The sequence below is a fragment of the Podarcis erhardii genome (assembly GCF_964252035.2).
Source record: "Podarcis erhardii genome assembly, chromosome: 11".
NCBI classification, from domain to species: domain Eukaryota; kingdom Metazoa; phylum Chordata; class Lepidosauria; order Squamata; family Lacertidae; genus Podarcis; species Podarcis erhardii.
In genome coordinates this window covers 45575996-45592987 of record NC_138501.1, presented here as the reverse complement: position 1 = coordinate 45592987, position 16992 = coordinate 45575996, and the positions used below count along the sequence as shown (strand labels likewise).

General features: G+C 42.9%; 1 protein-coding gene across 3 annotated transcripts in view; it reads left to right on the top strand.

The window, feature by feature from the left end:
• The window catches only part of DCC (DCC netrin 1 receptor), a 944701-nt gene that overhangs the window by 877502 nt on the left and 50207 nt on the right, over positions 1-16992 (top strand). For all 3 annotated transcript variants that reach the window (XM_081881357.1, XM_081881356.1, XM_081881358.1), the window contains exon 22: positions 12115-12180. In XM_081881357.1, the coding sequence (XP_081737483.1) occupies positions 12115-12180 (66 nt within the window). The remainder of the gene's footprint in view (positions 1-12114; positions 12181-16992) is intronic.

The window sequence follows — 16992 nt, the reverse complement described above, 5'->3', positions numbered from 1 at the left end:
CCACGCTACGCCACTGTGTGGGGAGCTTGTAGTGTTGTGCCTAACTGCTCTAGCTCCCAAACAAGGCATATCTTGCCAGAACTCTCAGTTTTCACATTTCCAACCACCATGCTTTGGGAAGGGAAGTAAAAGGAACTTGCCCATTGCTATCAACTCACAGGAGCTTCAGACAGCTTTTCCTCCGCTAATTTGTCTAATCTAAGGCTCTTCCTCCCCATACATCTCCTTACAAAGAATGTAGTACCAGAGGCAAAGGCTGCTTCCTGCGCATTCATCCTGTTTGTATGCTGTTTGTAGGGCATTCATTTCAATTTGTGTGCAGGGAGGTTATATGATGCTGCAGTGATCAGCTGTTATCCTGCACTTTCCAGTTCCTTTTCTTATTGCATTCCCTGTTGCAAACAAGTCTGGTTTTCGGAAGAAGCAGGCTTGTTTGCGAGAGCTTCAAATCCACTTTAACTGCGCAACCTGAATTTGCTGGCACGTGACTGAAAATTGCGGCAGCCCAGAAGCGCCCTGAGTGTCATTTCAGAACCATTGTTTCCTGCCTCATACAAATGAACAGAATAAATGGCTCTTTTCATTTTCTGCAGGGGAACAAAAGGGCTCTATAGTTGGAAAAGGCCTTCCGAGATTTCGAGGGTGGCTGATTAGCAAAGCCTGCTTTTCCCTTCACCTGACTATACCCTCACTTACAACTGAGATTTTCCTTGCCTATAGCTTCCATGCATCTTGACCATGACTCTTCCATTTCTCATTCAGTTTCCTTGCATTTCCTCCCCCACATTAAGGTAGGAGTGGAATTGTTGTGGGAAAAGATTTGAGCTATGCGCACATCGTGTGCTTTCTGCCTGCTACTTTCTTTCTCTGCCAAACCAAGCAAAGACCAAAAGGGGGGGGGGAGAGACCCTCCATTGAATATTCTTGTTACAGCCTTGGTTGTGCCTTGTTGTTTATAAATCATTAAAGTAAGTCTCTCTCTCTCTCTCTCCACACACACACACACACACACACACCCTAAATCCCATCGTCATGATGCCAAGACCGTTGCTTCTGTTGTTGTTGGGGGCTTGTTCTACTTATCAGGCATAGCCTGTAGAATTCTATAAAAAGATTACATTAAAAATGCTCACTGGGTTGAAAAGCTCAAGCAATAACAGGAGCCAGAGCAGTTCCTTCAGGCAGCAAGGCAGGCTATGCACTGGTAACTGCTATTAACTGACGGCTATGCTTCAGAGTCCAACCGGCTCTCGTTTTCCCAGCCTCCACCAGCAGAAAAGGATGGATGGAGTAAGGAGCATCACCAAAAAAATAGAAATAGAAAAGGTAGGATGTAGCAAAAAGGAGAGGGAAAGAGGGTGCCACTTTTCTGTGTCAGGGATGGAGAGCATGTGGCCTCCAGATATTGTTGGGCTGGATCTACACTGATCTGTAAAAATTCTATTGAAGGCTATAAAAAAGTTATATAGCTCTCAATGTAATTTCCCATTGCCAACGTATTGCTGCTCTGCTGTCATATTTTTATAATGCATTTTAACGCTATAACCGAGCAGTGTAGAAGATTCCATTAGCCCCAGCCAGCATAGCAAGTAGTCAGGGATGCTTTTACAGTCCTGGTGTTCAGTTGCTCTGAGTAGGATCACAGTAACAAGGTTAGCCAAGCAACAAACTACGCTTAGAACTGAGCTTTCTGGTTTAGTGTCCTTGCAAAGAAGGTGGCACATGATTCCTTTTAGCAGCAGGGTGGTTTGATCAGTGAAAACTTCCGAATCAAGCTTCAAGATTACTGCTATAGCTCAGGCGTGGTGCTTGTTTGCTGACTCCTGGTTCGCCAGAATTGGGGTGATTTTTGGAAAGATGAAGTACTGCCTTAGTTGCCCAAGGTCTTGATTGTATTACTAGATGAATCTTTTCCACAGCAAATCCCATTTCCTAATGAGAAGTGGTTAAATTTACCTGCTGACAAGTGTGACCAGATCAATCGTTTGTTTGGTTTTCCCCCAGCATGCCCCACTGGTCCCCCAGTTTCCCCATTCAGTGTCTGGGGAATAGAAGTGGGCTGCAATAGGCTGCCGTGTTCCAACCCCAGAGGCTCACCTGTGAATTTGGGAACATCTTTTTCCTTTGAATGCGTTTGAATCAGGATAGAAAAGAACCAAGTCCCTTTAGGACTTGGCCCAGTCTGAGAAAGCTCATACTACTTTATTTCATGTGGAGAAATAAATAAACATGCTAGATTCAAATTAGATTGTGTATGTGGCAGTAACCTCACTTTGGTCAACAAGACATTAGTTCCCAGTATGTAATAATAAAACAAATCTCTTCTCCTCCCACCCACACTCCCTTCCATTTGTTCATTCTGCTTGCACTGTGGGAACCAAAGAAATTAAATGGGAAGTGGCAGAGGTTAGCGATGGGTTTGGCAGAAAATGTGTTTGTATGCTGCAATATGCCTTCCTCTTCAAGGAGTTGGAGGCTGTAACTAGGCCTCATATGCTCACAGCAGTGCCGTTTGTTGTCCAGAAATCATGTGTTGCCTCATTTTGACTGGTTCTCTGGGGAAAGCTCTGGGAGCCAAGGAAACATAAGGTAACCTAATAAGGTAAATGATCACACCTTCCTTTTTTCTGCTGCAGGCATTCAGCTAAACTTTATGGGTAGCTTCCATCAGTTTCCCTTTTTTATAAGCATGCATTAAACTAATACATGCATGCACAGAAATGTTGATGCAGAGGACTCTTTATAAAGCGTCGTGAAAAGCAACAGTCGGGTTCTCAAAATGATATCTAGGACTGATTTCAAAATGCAGCAGTCAGATGATGGGCTACTGTTCAGTTTAGAACTCACATGACCCCTGGGTTTTTCTTTATTTTAAAAAGTCCTTACAAAAACTGCCAGCACTTTAGCGCGCATTTTTCTTTATATACACGTTAATGCCAGCAATTTCCCCATATGTACTCTATATGTTATTTTCCCTAATATTTTTGCAAACATTTTTTGGTGGTGAAGTGCACTGCCAAATTTGCAAGTGCAAATTTCAGAGGATAGCTTTGCTTCAGTCCACATATTGCTTTTGACAAGTGTGAAGTAAGGTAGGTTTAAAATGAAAACTGAAGTAAATTTCTCCCCCAATCCTACTCTGGGATCTAATCTAGGGCAGCAGATGTGGTGTGTTGTAGCAGACCACCTATCCTCAACTAATTTGTAAAAAAAACCTAGATATTACAAACGGCATAAACCTCCAGTGTACTCGTCTTCCAAAAGAAAACAGGTACCCCTGGAACTCATTGCTACTCTGGGAAGCAAGGAAACACATAACAGCATGGAGCAGTGCAGGTAACTTGTGTAGAAATTTAATTTTAGGAGATTATTAATTAGGTGCTGGAAGTTTGGAAGCTCTTACAAAACTTCTGTATCCCCTTTTAGCTGGTCCATGGAGCTTTTGGTCCCTTGGTGGACTTTTGGTGCAATCAGAACAAGCGACGTTATAGCTTAGCAAGAGCTTTATTTGAATGGCATATGCAAATAACTTCACACAAGAAGAAGAAGAGCCATTCCTTACAGTCCCAAAATAGTTAAGATTGGAGGTTGAGCAGTGACCTGCAGTAGGAAATGCAAAGCAGCAGATTTCTGTCCCATCCTAGGTTTGTTGCAATCAGTGCTGCTTCTGCTCCTCTGTAGTTTGGCTTCTGCTAAAACCTACATTGTTCATCTTGCTGTCTGCTATTGCTGCAGCTTACGTAATTAATTACATGATTAATTTCAACTGCATTTCAGTGGAAAAGTTTTTTTAAAAAATGCAGACTTAAAAAGATAACAGATGTTACCCACATTTGCTTGCGTGATTTCCATCCCTGACCATGAACAAACATACGAACTGTAGGAATTTCCACCCCCATTTTCATTTCAAGTGGAATTCTCTGACATCCCTCCTTGTCCTGTTCCCGGGGACAGTCCCCGGATTTCCAAATCTGTCCCCGGACAAATTCCGTCCCTGAAAGTCCCCAGATTTGCAAATCTATCCCTGGGAAACGTGGCAGCGGCAACCTCAGCAGCCTGGAGCCAGCCTGTTAGCGCAGTTGGCTCTGGCTGGCTTCAGGAACTGCTCGCTGCCGTGGCATCTGCCACTTTTCCTGTGCCATGGCAGTGAGCAGCTCCTGAAGTCAGCCAGAGCCAACTGCACTACCAGGCTGCCCGCCCGTGACTCCCGAGCCTCCCCTGATCTGTCAAAACAAAGGGGGAAGGAGATCAGGGAAGGCTCGGGAGTCATGGATGGGCGGCGGGCCATTGCCCAGTTCTTTAAAAAAACTCTGTGCATTTATGTTTCACAGGGTGTGAAAGAAGGGCTTTGACCTTTATACAGTATGCATGTGTGCTTGGGCCCAGGGTCTTTTGCCTCACCATCCACACTACTGACTCCCTCTTGCTACTCAGCTTCAAAAAAAAGTTTCCCCAGATTCATTGAAAAAAATCTGGTAACCAGAACACAGGCATGCACAGAGTGCCTCTGCCCTTTGTTCCTCTTTTCCCATTTCTCACTCAAGCCTAACTGCATTTTTACTTCCTGCTCCGGCACAGCCCACATTTTGCTGTTAAGTGCAAAATAGGAGGAAGCTAAGTTCTAGAGAAATAAATTTATGGAACTCCTACACTTGAAGCCAGGACTATTTTTGAAACCAGCTGGACAAGGCCAAAAGAGGGCCCTTAAATCATTTCAAGGTAGATTTCCATTCACCGTTTATTAAATCAGTTTTCCGTGTCAGGCTAAAGGTGTTGAGTAAATGCAGTCCTTGATTTGATTTGATTTTATGTCGGCACCTAATTTAATTAGGTCAAGTAACAAAAGCCCTTCATTTGCTTCTCCTGAAAGCTACAAGGTGGCTCTACATGCTATTAGCTGCTGCATACTTTATGAAATGGTTGTATTTCTCCAGTGGCCAGCACAAGGTCTCTGCAGAGTTTGGGTTGCCTATATATACGAAGTGTGTATATATACAAAGCCAGCTGTTTTCATAACGAAATTACTTTGGTGGTTATATAATTATACCAAAGTGCATTTCTGCATTTCTTTGCACTGGTTTCAGAGTGATTATATAATGAGGAATTAATTCCCTTAAGGAAAAGGAAAACTGTGTGCAGGAGGAGGAGAAAGTTAAGCAAGAACAACTGTACTATAGGAAAACCTGGGAAATTAGAGAATTGTTTCTAGAGAAGCCCAAACGTATGTTGGATGGGACTCTTGGTTTGAAGGGGACCAGGGGTGGGGGAATAATCTGTTGTACACCTGAGCTGAAGCAAAGGGTGGTATCCAACTAAGTTTTACTCAGAGTAAACCGACTGAAGTTCTGCTTATTCATTTCAGTGGGTTTACTCTGAGTAAAACTTTGTTGAATGCTGACCTAGGGGTTGTGTCCATTGCTAGCCCTACTCATTGAAAATAATGGATACGAAAATAATTATGAAAATAGCGGATAAATCCAAGTTAGGTCCATTCATTTCAATAGGCCTACTCAGAGAAAAACTCACGACCCATAATGTTTAACTTTACAGTCTTATTCAAGAACTGCAAACTTGCAGTCTCCACTTTGGATCAGTTTGGGGAGCCATAACGTTTGCCCCTTGCACTGTCTGGCATGTTCTCTCCTCCAAGAAAACCACCCTGATATTCATTTCTTTTCTGATCCTTTCCCAGCACAGTGATGGTGGCTGTTTTGTCCCTTTCAGCACTGTGCTGAAAGTGCCAGGATGCAGGAAGAAGTCACTCAGTTGCCTAGGAAACCAACCATGCCTTCCAAATTGTTATTGTTATAATTTGGCTATTACTGGAGGTATACTGGAAAATTAATTTTTAAAAAAGTTGTTGAGCTTTTTTTTTTAGGGAGGGGCAAACCAAAGTTCCCCCATGGAGGAAAAAATGAGCCTGCAATTGACCGCTATCACACGGGGACCTGTAGATCGCGGTTGACTAGTTGGACATCCCTGGTCTAGACAACCAGATGACTTTTTCCTCTATTGTGGGACTATGCTCTGCAGGATGGTTCTGGAAAGTACAAAATGGATGTGAAGAGTCACAGAAAAGGGGAGAAATTTAAAGCAAATGGGGGAAGTGTAGGGGGATTCCTCAGAAACTCCCCAGTTTTGTCCTTCAGTGGCCTGCAGTGTGTATTAGAATCACAGAACCGTAGAAATGTAGAGTTAGAAGGGACCTGCTGGAAAGAGACTCATAATCCTCCAGTTGACTGACACCACTGCGCAGACCTTCCAGGCTGAAAACCAGAACCATATGCTTCAAACTTCAGAAATGGTTGCCTCCTCTGTTCCATGGAAGGCAAACAGCAGAAACTTGAAACCCACCCTGTTGAGTTCAAAATGCCGAGCCTTCTCTGGCCAAGGAATTAATGTGTTGCATTTGACAGGACACCTGCCATTTTACACCTCGCTGCTTTTAATCTCATGAATAAACAGAGTGCTAATTGTCTGAGTTTTCAAGGAAATAGCATTTGTAAGGCAGTTGAAGCGTTGCCTGGGCATTCCAATTTTTACTCTCTCTTTTTCCAAACAAAAATGCAATTCAACCTGTGCCGTGTTTGGATTACAGCAGTTATGTTGCTGCTTGGCTGTTTGAAGCAGAAACTGCCTCTGCTCAACACTGTTTGGCCGAACACCAGAAATTGTCTGGTTTTGCTTGTTGCGGTGCTTTCTCCCAGCTGGTAAGATGTAACTGAAAGTTACATCTATTGCTTAATGCCAGCGTGCAGACAGACCCCTCTTTCAATGCTGTAATAGCAGAAAGATGCCTCGTTTTTTATTTTCTTTTTTTTACCTTTCCCTGGATCACAGCTGCCGTGCAGTGAAGAGAAATTCAGATGGATTTCAAAGCCTTTTTTAAGAGTGAGAGAGACTGAGAAAGCAAGAGTGAGAGATGATTTTGAACCGATACATATTTGCCTATTCTCTCAAAAGAGTTCCTCTCCTCCTGCTTCAACTCTGATTTTTATGAAACATTTTTCCTGTAGGGAGAATACTCAGCGGGATGTGGAGATAATAAGATATAATTGGATGTCAGTGGTCCAATTGTGGTCTTTTTTTGGGAGGGGACTTGCAGCAAGTGCCAGAAGATTCAGGAGATCAGAAGATTAATATAGCTTTAGGCTGCCATCCAGTGTACATTTATCTGTGAGTAAGCCTCATTGGCCATAGTGGGACTACTACTGAGTAAAATATGCCAAGACGTTGGTGCTGTTGGAATAATTTTTCAGTGCTATTCATATGTCCAATCCTAACATTGGAGGAATGTCACCTTGGAATTGTTTTCTGTCTTCATCTACTTGTCGTTTTAAGATATTCTAGCAAACCAAGATTGGTGAGGAACTCTGGGTTAGCTCAGTTGGTAATGTTGTGGGTTCAAGCCCAACTTTGGGTGAAAGGTTCCTGCATTACAGGGTTTTGACTCGATGACCCTTGAGGTTTCTTGCAGCCCTATGATTCTCCTGGTTTTCAGTTTTAATTTAAAGTAATTTATACATTTAGAGCATCTGTTCCCCACTTTTCAGCTGAATGGGCTCCTGCAGTACCTGGCATAGAATCAATAAAAGCAAGATAGTTTTTATCACAGTCTTTCGCTCTAAAAAATAAAACGTCACAACAATTAAAAGCAAGGAAGAGGAAAAATGCAAACATAGGTACCATCTCTTCAGCTTAAATAGTAATCTAAAGTGTGTGAGGTTCTATTATATAAGGCAAACACAGAAGTCTTTCTGAATTTGCTTTTGAATTTGAAGTGTTACTTTTCCATAGCAAAACTCAGAGGCTCCTTATAGTTATTGAAAAGCACAGGGGCAAGATGGAACCCAGGTGTGTTTTCTCCAGTTGGAAAAAGCAATGATATATTGAGAGAGAGAGAGAGAGAGAGAGAGAGAGAGAGAGAGAGAGAGAGAGAACGAACACTACCTCTTAATACTGACCCCTCAAATAGGAACAGAACTACTGTCAATCACTGCTCTCCATTCCCATCCCTTTCAGGTGGTCAAGAAGGATTGATTATCAAATTATCAAATGCTTCTGAGTGGTCTAAGATGAGCAGGATCACACTCCCTCTGGTGAGCTTCAGGCTCCCTTTCCATGTCTAAGCAAAGTCTAAGCTGAGTAATAAAATTGCATCACCATAAATCCAATATGAGATATTGGTTGGATTAGTTTTGTTGAAATGCCATGCACTAGACTTGTTAAGGGCTATTTGATTTATAGCTCTGCTATCAGCCTAATTGCCACAAATCAAAAGCTCAGACCTTTTGCTTTCATGCATAAAACTAGTCTTTTGCTTCCCTAAGGAGAAGGTCTATTTTGAAAACACTTTAGAATATATTCTAAAGCTGGAGTGGGTCTTATTTGATAATTATAGGAGGTTTCGGTAGATTGCAATGAAATCACCAACTCATATATATTTGCACTCATTACATTATTTTCCAGCATAATTGGAGCTTAAAACTAACCACAGGGTTGTTTTTTTGTAAAGCTAAAGGCCATGTGTCTCTCTCACCACCCCTAGGAATACAGCAAAAAGGTATGGTTGGGCAAGGATAGAATTTTGCTCAAATGGGATGGGATCCATTCTAATAACATCAACATCGCTGCTGCCTACTTCTTCCACATGTTCCAGCATTCCTTCTAAAATTTGTACAGTAAATATGTGACAATTTTTCAAGGGGTGCAAGTTCCAGCTGGTCTAAGATTTCTGACCACATGCACAAACAAACAAACAAACACCACATATCCTGCTCGTGGGTGCAAAATGACTAATTTGCTCTCCATTTCTAATGATTACGACTGAGCCGTTGTGCAACTCTACTCTGCTTCCGAGGATCAAATGCCAATGGCTCTGCAATTATCCTGATTGAGAAGTTGATTATGCTGAAAACGCCCGTGATGATAATGACCTTACATTCCTAATTGGGCCTTTCAAACCAGAGCACTTCACACTGTTGATAGGCAAATCAGCAAAGAGGAATAATTTCAGGTGTACCTAAGCTCCAGACGCCTCTCCTGCACAATGAAACAACTTCTCAGGTTAACCACCGTCATTCTCAAAGCATATGTCAGGTCTCCCTGCGGGCTGCTGCAAAGCCTCTCCTAAACTCGTTTCACGGTGTGCACCTCCAAGGTAACATGGGCAAATCCATCAGTTGTATGCCTGACCACTCGGAGCCTGTGGGGCAGCCCTGTTATTTTTATGAGACTATAAACCCTGTAATTTTTACGAGTCTATAAAGTTTCCGTTGTAATTTAAGACCCTGAATTTGCTGCATGCGGGTAATCACGATAACATATCTTGTAGTTCCCAACTCTGCTTTGATCTCTCTGCCCGGTTGTTGGTAGGTAGCCATATTGGTCTGCTGTATGCCATCAAATGCCAGCAGTGCCCTTCAGCCCTCTATATTGGACAAACAGGCCAAACCCTACGCCAAAGGATAAATGGAAATAAATCTGATATCAGGAATCACAAGACAGAGAAACCAGTAGGAGAACACTTCAGTCTCCCAGGACATTCTATACAAGATCTCAAAGTAGCTGTCTTATTACAAAAGAATTTCAGAAATAGACTGGAAAGAGAAGTTGCTGAATTGCAACTTATTACCAAACTTAAAACCATGTAGAGACTTGGTCTGAATAGAGACATTGGATTGTTATCTCATTATACATGATTAAGCTATTTTTAGCCATCTCATCCCTTGCTTTTTCCTGTAAGACCTATTGCAGTCATTAACAGTCGTCAACCAGTTTACCACACCTATCAGCCAATCACCCATTCCCACCACCCTTCTGAGTAATACTCCTCCCCACCCACTCACTATATTCAGTGGCGCAACGTGGGGGGTGCAGGGGGGGCCGGCCGCACCGGGCGCAACATCTGGGGGTTAGGGTTAGGGGGCGCAAATCCACGGGTTAGGGGGCGCAAATCCATGGGTTAGTGGGCGCAAATTACTTGCCTTGCCCCGGGTGCTGACAACCCACGCTACACCACTGACTATATTTAAGGGTCTGGTGACTTCTGTTTCAGTGTATCTGAAGAAGTGTGCATGCACACGAAAGCTCATACCAATAACAAACTTAGTTGGTCTCTAAGGTGCTACTGGAAGGAGTTTTTTTTTAATTTTGTTTTGACACTTAAAAAGGTAAAGGTAAAGGACCCCGTCCATTAAGTCCAGTCACGAATGACTCTGGGGTTGTGGCGCTCATCTTGTTTTACTGGCCGAGGGAGCCGACGTTTGTCCGCAGACAGTTTTTCCAGGTCATGTGGCCAGCATGACTAAGCTGCTTCTGGTGAAATGGAAACGCCGTTTACCTTCCTGCCAGAGTGGTACCTCTTTATCTACTTGCACTTTGATGTGCTTTTGAACTGCTAGGTGGGCAGGAGTTGGGACCGAGCAATGGGAGCCCCCACGAGGATTCGAACTGCCAAGCTTCCGATCGGCAAGCCCTAGGCTCAGTGGTTTAGACCACAACGCCCCCCGTGTTTCTATATACACATATACATCCATAATAATCTTTTTAAGAAATGAAGCTGAAGTATATGAGTAAACTGCCTGGTTTAATCACTTTGGGCTAGAACTGGCACAGTTAGAAATTATCTGGAGTGCTTCTGACTCTTCTGAGAATATATCCTAGGACTGATATAGAACAAAGATAGCTAGAGGGCCTTTTTGTGAGTCTTTGCGAAGGAATGGCAGTGCAGGGCAGCGCCACACTTGCTGAGTCATTCTTTTCTGTCAAGTCATGGAAAAATGTGACTTGCATAATAAGCACAGTGCACTCAACATCATTAGTACCGGGAGGCAGTGAGGCAATTTGTGAACAGTTTGCAAATCCTGCTATTGTAAGAAACTGCTATAATTTCGTACAATTTTATATGTGTAATAGCCATGTGCCCTTAGAGGTTAGCTTATTATATGTGTCGTCCTTCAAACAGCTAATATATACTTCTAAAAATGAACTTCACTTTTTCAGAAATACTTCATATAGTAAAATAACCACTTTCCATTTGTATTTGACAAAGTCTACTCACATCCATTACTATGTTCTGGAATACGACGTCCAGAAGTTGTTATGCTGCTTTGTATAACAGAGTGTGAAAGGAGGCTATATATTTTACTTATTTACAAGATTTCTATACCATCTGTCAATGTTTTTTTTTTTTTTTTTTTCATTCTGTGACATATTATTAAATATTATACGAACAGTTAGGAACCAGGCAACACAAAGAGAAAACAGAATCGATCAATACAAGAGCAGGATTGTTATTATTTTATTTTTTAAAACACCAGCTTTTGGTAGCATATTCCTTTTGAGTGATTTGACTTTGCATGAAAGTCTGTAAGTCAACAGGAGACATATACACCAAGAAAGCATTTGGTCTAGTTCGTGATGCCCTTCCATCAGCCCTAGTTAGCATTGTTAAAGTCTGTTATTGGGCTCCCCATTGACTACTCCAGATGTGTGTGCCTTAAAGCAGTAATGGCCAAACTCAGCCCTCCAGATGTTTTGGGACTACAATTCCCATCATCCCTGACCACTGGTCCTGTTAGCTAGGGATGATGGGAGTCGTAGTCCAAAAACAGCTGGAGGGCCAAGCTTGGCCATCACTGCCTTAGAGAGACATGGTGTTACCTGGCAGAATAATACAGTTTCCATGCACAGAAATAAAATGTCAAAGGTGGAGCTTTGAGGGGGGGAAATGGACCTCTGAGAAGTGAGCACATCTAACACTAAACTTGTCTTAAGATGCATGAATATCTCTGCTGTCAGGTTTGTCATCTTCTGAGAGAGAATATTCTAGCTCATGCCACAATCCTCACCTTCTTTTGTCACTTTTAACTAGCAATTCTGAATAGCAGAGTAATGACAAGCAGCATGTGGCTGGGGAGCGTCAAAGTGCTCAGAGATTTGGTTTAGAAAAGGCTGCTTTTATGGCAGATTTTTCTCAGGCAGCTGTTCAGTCACCTCCTCTTACAATATCTAATAGCTTAAACGTCAGATCGACACTGTTTGAAGAACTGAGCCTGTCTTGTCTCAGGTATATAAGCCATTCTGCACTGATGCTCATTTTCCTTTTCGCAGGTCGTCATGGCGATGGGGCCTACTGGCCAGTTGACACAAATCTGATTGACCGAAGCAGCCTTAATGGTAAATATGGACTAAAACCATTTTCCTCTGAATTGGCCTTCTTTGTTCAATACAATTAAACTCCAGAATGTCTTTGTTATCCGTGTCCCCCTCCTTGTCTCCACTTTCATCAAATCTTTCTGCATTCATCAGATGGAATAATACATTTTAGTATGGCACAGTCAACTGCAGCTGTCGTAAACAGGCAACTTGGCCTAAGAAGACATAGCAAGATGCCTTATACTGAACCAGCCCTGCTGGTCCCTCTAACTCAGTATTGTCTAAACTGACTGGCAGCTGCTCTCCAGGGTTTCAGAGAGGCAGTCTCTCCCAGCCCTACCTGGAGATACCAGGAGTTGAACCTGAGTCCTAGATGTAAGCAGATGCTCTGCTTCTGAGCCACAGCCCCTACCATAACAGTCAGAGTTTGTTGGTGAAATTATGAGAAATACGACTTTGGAGAATGCCCCAGCGTATATGGCAGCACCACAAGGATTCTTAACACTTAACATTAGTACAGCACATTGACAGGTCATAGGAGCTAAAAGCTGAGATATGTGGCCCTGTGAGCCCCTTAATGGCTTCCATCAAGTGAGCAGCTCTGGGATTTGCAATGTCATCTGGTGCTAGATGTTTTGAACCACAGCTATCATCATCCCTGGCAATTGGCAACGCTGGCAGAGGCTGATAGGAGTTGCATGTTAGTTTGCATTTCTTAGTGCAGAAAGTATGGATCTGATGTGTAGAGATCTTTCCTATTCTAATTACAGTGGTACCTCGGGTTACAAACACTTCAGGTTACAAACACTTTGGGTTATAAACTCCACTAACCCAGAAGTAGTACCTCAGTTTGAGAACTTTGCCCCAGGATGAGAATGGAAATCGCGAACCGGCGGCACGGCGGCAGCAGGAGGCCCAATTAGCAAAAGCACACCTCAGGTTAAGAACTGTTTCGGGTTAAGAATGGACCTCCGGAATGAATTAAGTTCATAACCTGAGGTACCACTGTAATTCAAGAGGGTTTTGGAAGGCTTCTCTGTGTGAAAGAAACAAGCAGAAGGTTCGTGGTGTTTGGGTTATTCCTTCAGAAAAACTGAGTACAGCTGGCTTAAGCTGAAATGCTTTCTGGCTAGCCATCCCCAGATAGGCTTCCCATATTTCAAAAAGTGAAAATCCAGACACAAAAGTTCTTGAGGGTTTTTTTTTTGGGGGGGGGCACAGTTGTTGAGCTTTTTTTACTCTTGCCCAAAATTTTTGAGCTTTTCTTTTGCACAATCTCAAAAAAGAAGTTTTCCAGCTATTTTTAAGGGAAATCACCCAAATCTAGACTTCTGACATGGGTTGCCATACATCTGGATTTTCCGGACATTGCAGCGATTTCCGCCCAGACACTGTTTCCGACTGCCATATTTAGGCTATGGCTGGGGCATTCCAGATGTATGGCAACCCTATCCCCAGATCTGCCTGTTGTATTTCTGTCCAATCCCTTTTGGGGAAGCGGATTTGCATGGCGCTAATGCATTTCATCCTATGAGAGTGTTGTTGATCAGTGTTTAAGCCAGGGGTCGTCAACCTGGTCCCTTCCCCCCACTAGTGGGTGTTTCAGGATTCTAGGTGGGCGGTAGGGAGTTCTATGGCACAAGCTGAATCCTCCTTCCATCGAGCACTGGTGGGCGGCAAGGAAATTTTACCATCAAGAAAGATGCACTAGTGGGAAGTAGGTATAAAAAGGTTGACTACCCCTGGTGTAAGCTCTAGTGTCCACCACCATGCTGCTGTCATGTCCCATGTATACATGGAATCACATTGCGACTTTTCACTGTCACCGCAGTTCCAGCTCCCCGGGGAAATCATTTATTTACCTTTACAACGGCTCAGCAGATCAGTTTAGATACATCTTTTTTTCCCCAGCATCATGCTTTTGAGCTAGGTGAGCAGGCGAGGTCAGGAGAAGCTTGAACAAAGCTTTCAAAGAGTTGTGACCCAACACACAAGCTAGGAAAACAGATGACAGTGATAAGGTATTAAGCAGGCTGGAAGCCTGCAATAAATTTACAGTCCTTTCCCATGTGAGGGTGCCACCAGAATCACTGGAGCAAAAGAGTCTCTGTGAGAAAAGAAAGTTTGGGAGATTAAAGAGGGGAATGGAATAGATAATTGGGGGGAAATTCATTATTCCTTGGCTTCTCCTAGCCATGACAGAGCAGTCATTATATGCACTGTAGCTTTAGCAGATATAAACTGCAGAGCCAGGAAATTGCACTGTGTTAAGAAGCAGGCCCTATTTTGTCTCAACACCACCCACCCACAGAAATCTATATTAGTATTGCTTTAAATTGGCCAACGCAAATCCTTTGTTTCCTTTGGTACAATGCCAGCCATTAAAGTGTATGGGACACTCCATGCGTTGGAATCTGTGCCTCCATTCTGACACACCCCAAACAAACCTGTTACTCAGATCCCTAACAAAATACAAGGTGTGACCAGAAAGTTCGGTGAATGGTCATAGAAATCGAACAGCAAGAAATATTCAAACATACAATCGGCATCAGATACCCACAAAATGCACACAATTGTGTATGGAGATGAAGCTGTAACTCGAAAGACAGTGTATGAATGGTTTAAGCATTTCCGTGAAGGGTGGCAAACCATTGACGATGATTCTCATTCTGACACACTGTTGACAAGCAGAACAGCAGCAAATGTTGACAGAGTTTGTGAGTTATTGATGCAGGGTCGATGTTTTCTGTCCGAATGGTGGTGGAAGCATTGCATATTCCACGTGAAATTGTTACTGAGGATATGAGTTGTTCTACCCTCCATATGAGGGATGTGGGTGGCACTGTGAGTTAAACCACAGAGCCTAGGACTTGCCGATCAGAAGGTCAGTGGTTTGAATCCCCACGACGGGGTGAGTGCCCGTTGCTCGGTCCCTGCTCCTGCCAACCTAGCAGTTCAAAAGCATGAAGTGCAAGTAGATAAATAGGCGGGAAGGTAAACAGTGTTTCCGTGCGCTGCTCTGGTTTGCCAGAAGCAGCTTAGTCATGCTGGCCACATGACTCGGAAGCTGTACGTCGGCTCCCTCAGCCAATAAAGTGAGATGAGCGCCGCAACCCCAGAGTCGGCCACGACTGGACCTAACGGCCAGGGGTCCCTTTACCTTTACCTTACCCTCCATATGCTCTCGATCTGGCGCAACCAGATTTCTTTCTTTTTCCAAAACTGAAATCTGCACTGAAAGGGCACAGATTTCCCAACATTTCACACGTCCAAGCTTCTGTGACGAGGGAACTGAAAGTAGTACGAAAAGAGGACTTCTCCAGAAGTTTACAACAGTTCTATGAACCTTGTCAATGGTGCATTGTATTAGAGAGGGCCTACTTTGAAGACCTGTAAGGTATACGTGTTCGAATATTTCTCGCTGTCCGATTTCTATGACCATTCACTGAACTTTCAGGTCACACCTTGTAGGAGAGGCTCTGCAATACCCTGTGACCTTTCAGAAACCACAGGGTAGCACCCTAGGAAGAAGAGTGAGAGTTCATGGCAGAAGAAGCACCACATCTGCCCTTGTGACAGCCAGGGATGAAGGGGAAACAAGTATGTCAGTTCCAGAGGCGCCATTGGAGCCCCTTGTTGGATGTCACCCCATTGCATTGAATGGGGCATACAGTTGTACAAGTCATCTTTGCCTTTCAATAAGAAGAGCTTCCTGATGGATGATGTCTGAAATGGCTACTAAAATTGCTCTCACACAATAAAAATGATTTTCAGATAATTAGAAAAGAACATAAAATGCATGCAGTGAGGTTTGTTTCCATTTTGCTCGTAAAGGCTCCTGATGGGACATGTAATTTTAATTAAGCCTGACCTGATATTGCAAGTTGCGGAAGAAAAAACCCCTATGGTTTACAAAAGATTTATAACTTCTGATCATTATCAACTTCAGTTAAGGCATGCTACCAGCTTCTTTCCTTTACCACGCCATACCTAATGGGGATTCATGAATTTAAAAGAAGAAAATAAATGTAACCTGAAGGTTACATAAAGCCAGCCTCAAAAATGGAAAATTAGTACAAGACACATAGCTGATTAAATCAGATGGGCTATTTTTTTCTTCCATACACAAGATGAGGAAGCAATTATTGATTCTGTCTTCCTTTTTTTAAAAAGTAGCTTATCGGTAGATAGATGACTTCTTCTTTTTTGTCTTTTAGGTAGCTAAGTCATAGATAGTATCAGTAAAACCTGTTTAATTAGGTCTCCATGATGTTTTGCACCTAATAATTTTCTTTATCGGAGCCTGGGTAAATCAGGGGTCTCAACTGTTGATGGCAGTGTACATCGTCAGTGGTGGAAACCATATTGTGTGCAATAAACTTCACAGGAAGCCAAGGACTTCTGGGTTTGTTTCCCAGGATTTGAAATGTGAAAATCATTTCCAAGTTGTTGTTTTTTAAAAAAATAAAAAGACAGAAGATGCCTTGAACCCTCTGTTCACAGGTAATGGTGGGTACAAGATAAAGCTCCTATATGAGAAGCCCTGTAGACTTTGTGCTATGAGATCTCTGGTGTAAAGTCAGAAGTGCTCCGCAATCTCATTTGCATCACTGTATCATGTGTCCAGAGCCAAGTAAGCTTGGGTCAGTGCAAAGGGAAATCAGTTTATATCCACCTAGTCATGTTGCACCCTTTGGATTCAGATGATTAATACCTGCAGCATCGCTTGAGTCTGTGGAAAAGCAGCTTCTGGGAAAAGGTTATTTTGGGAAAGATAGCACCAAATCAATCATTCTTTATCGGTTTTAAATATTAAAATCTTCTAGCTTTTCA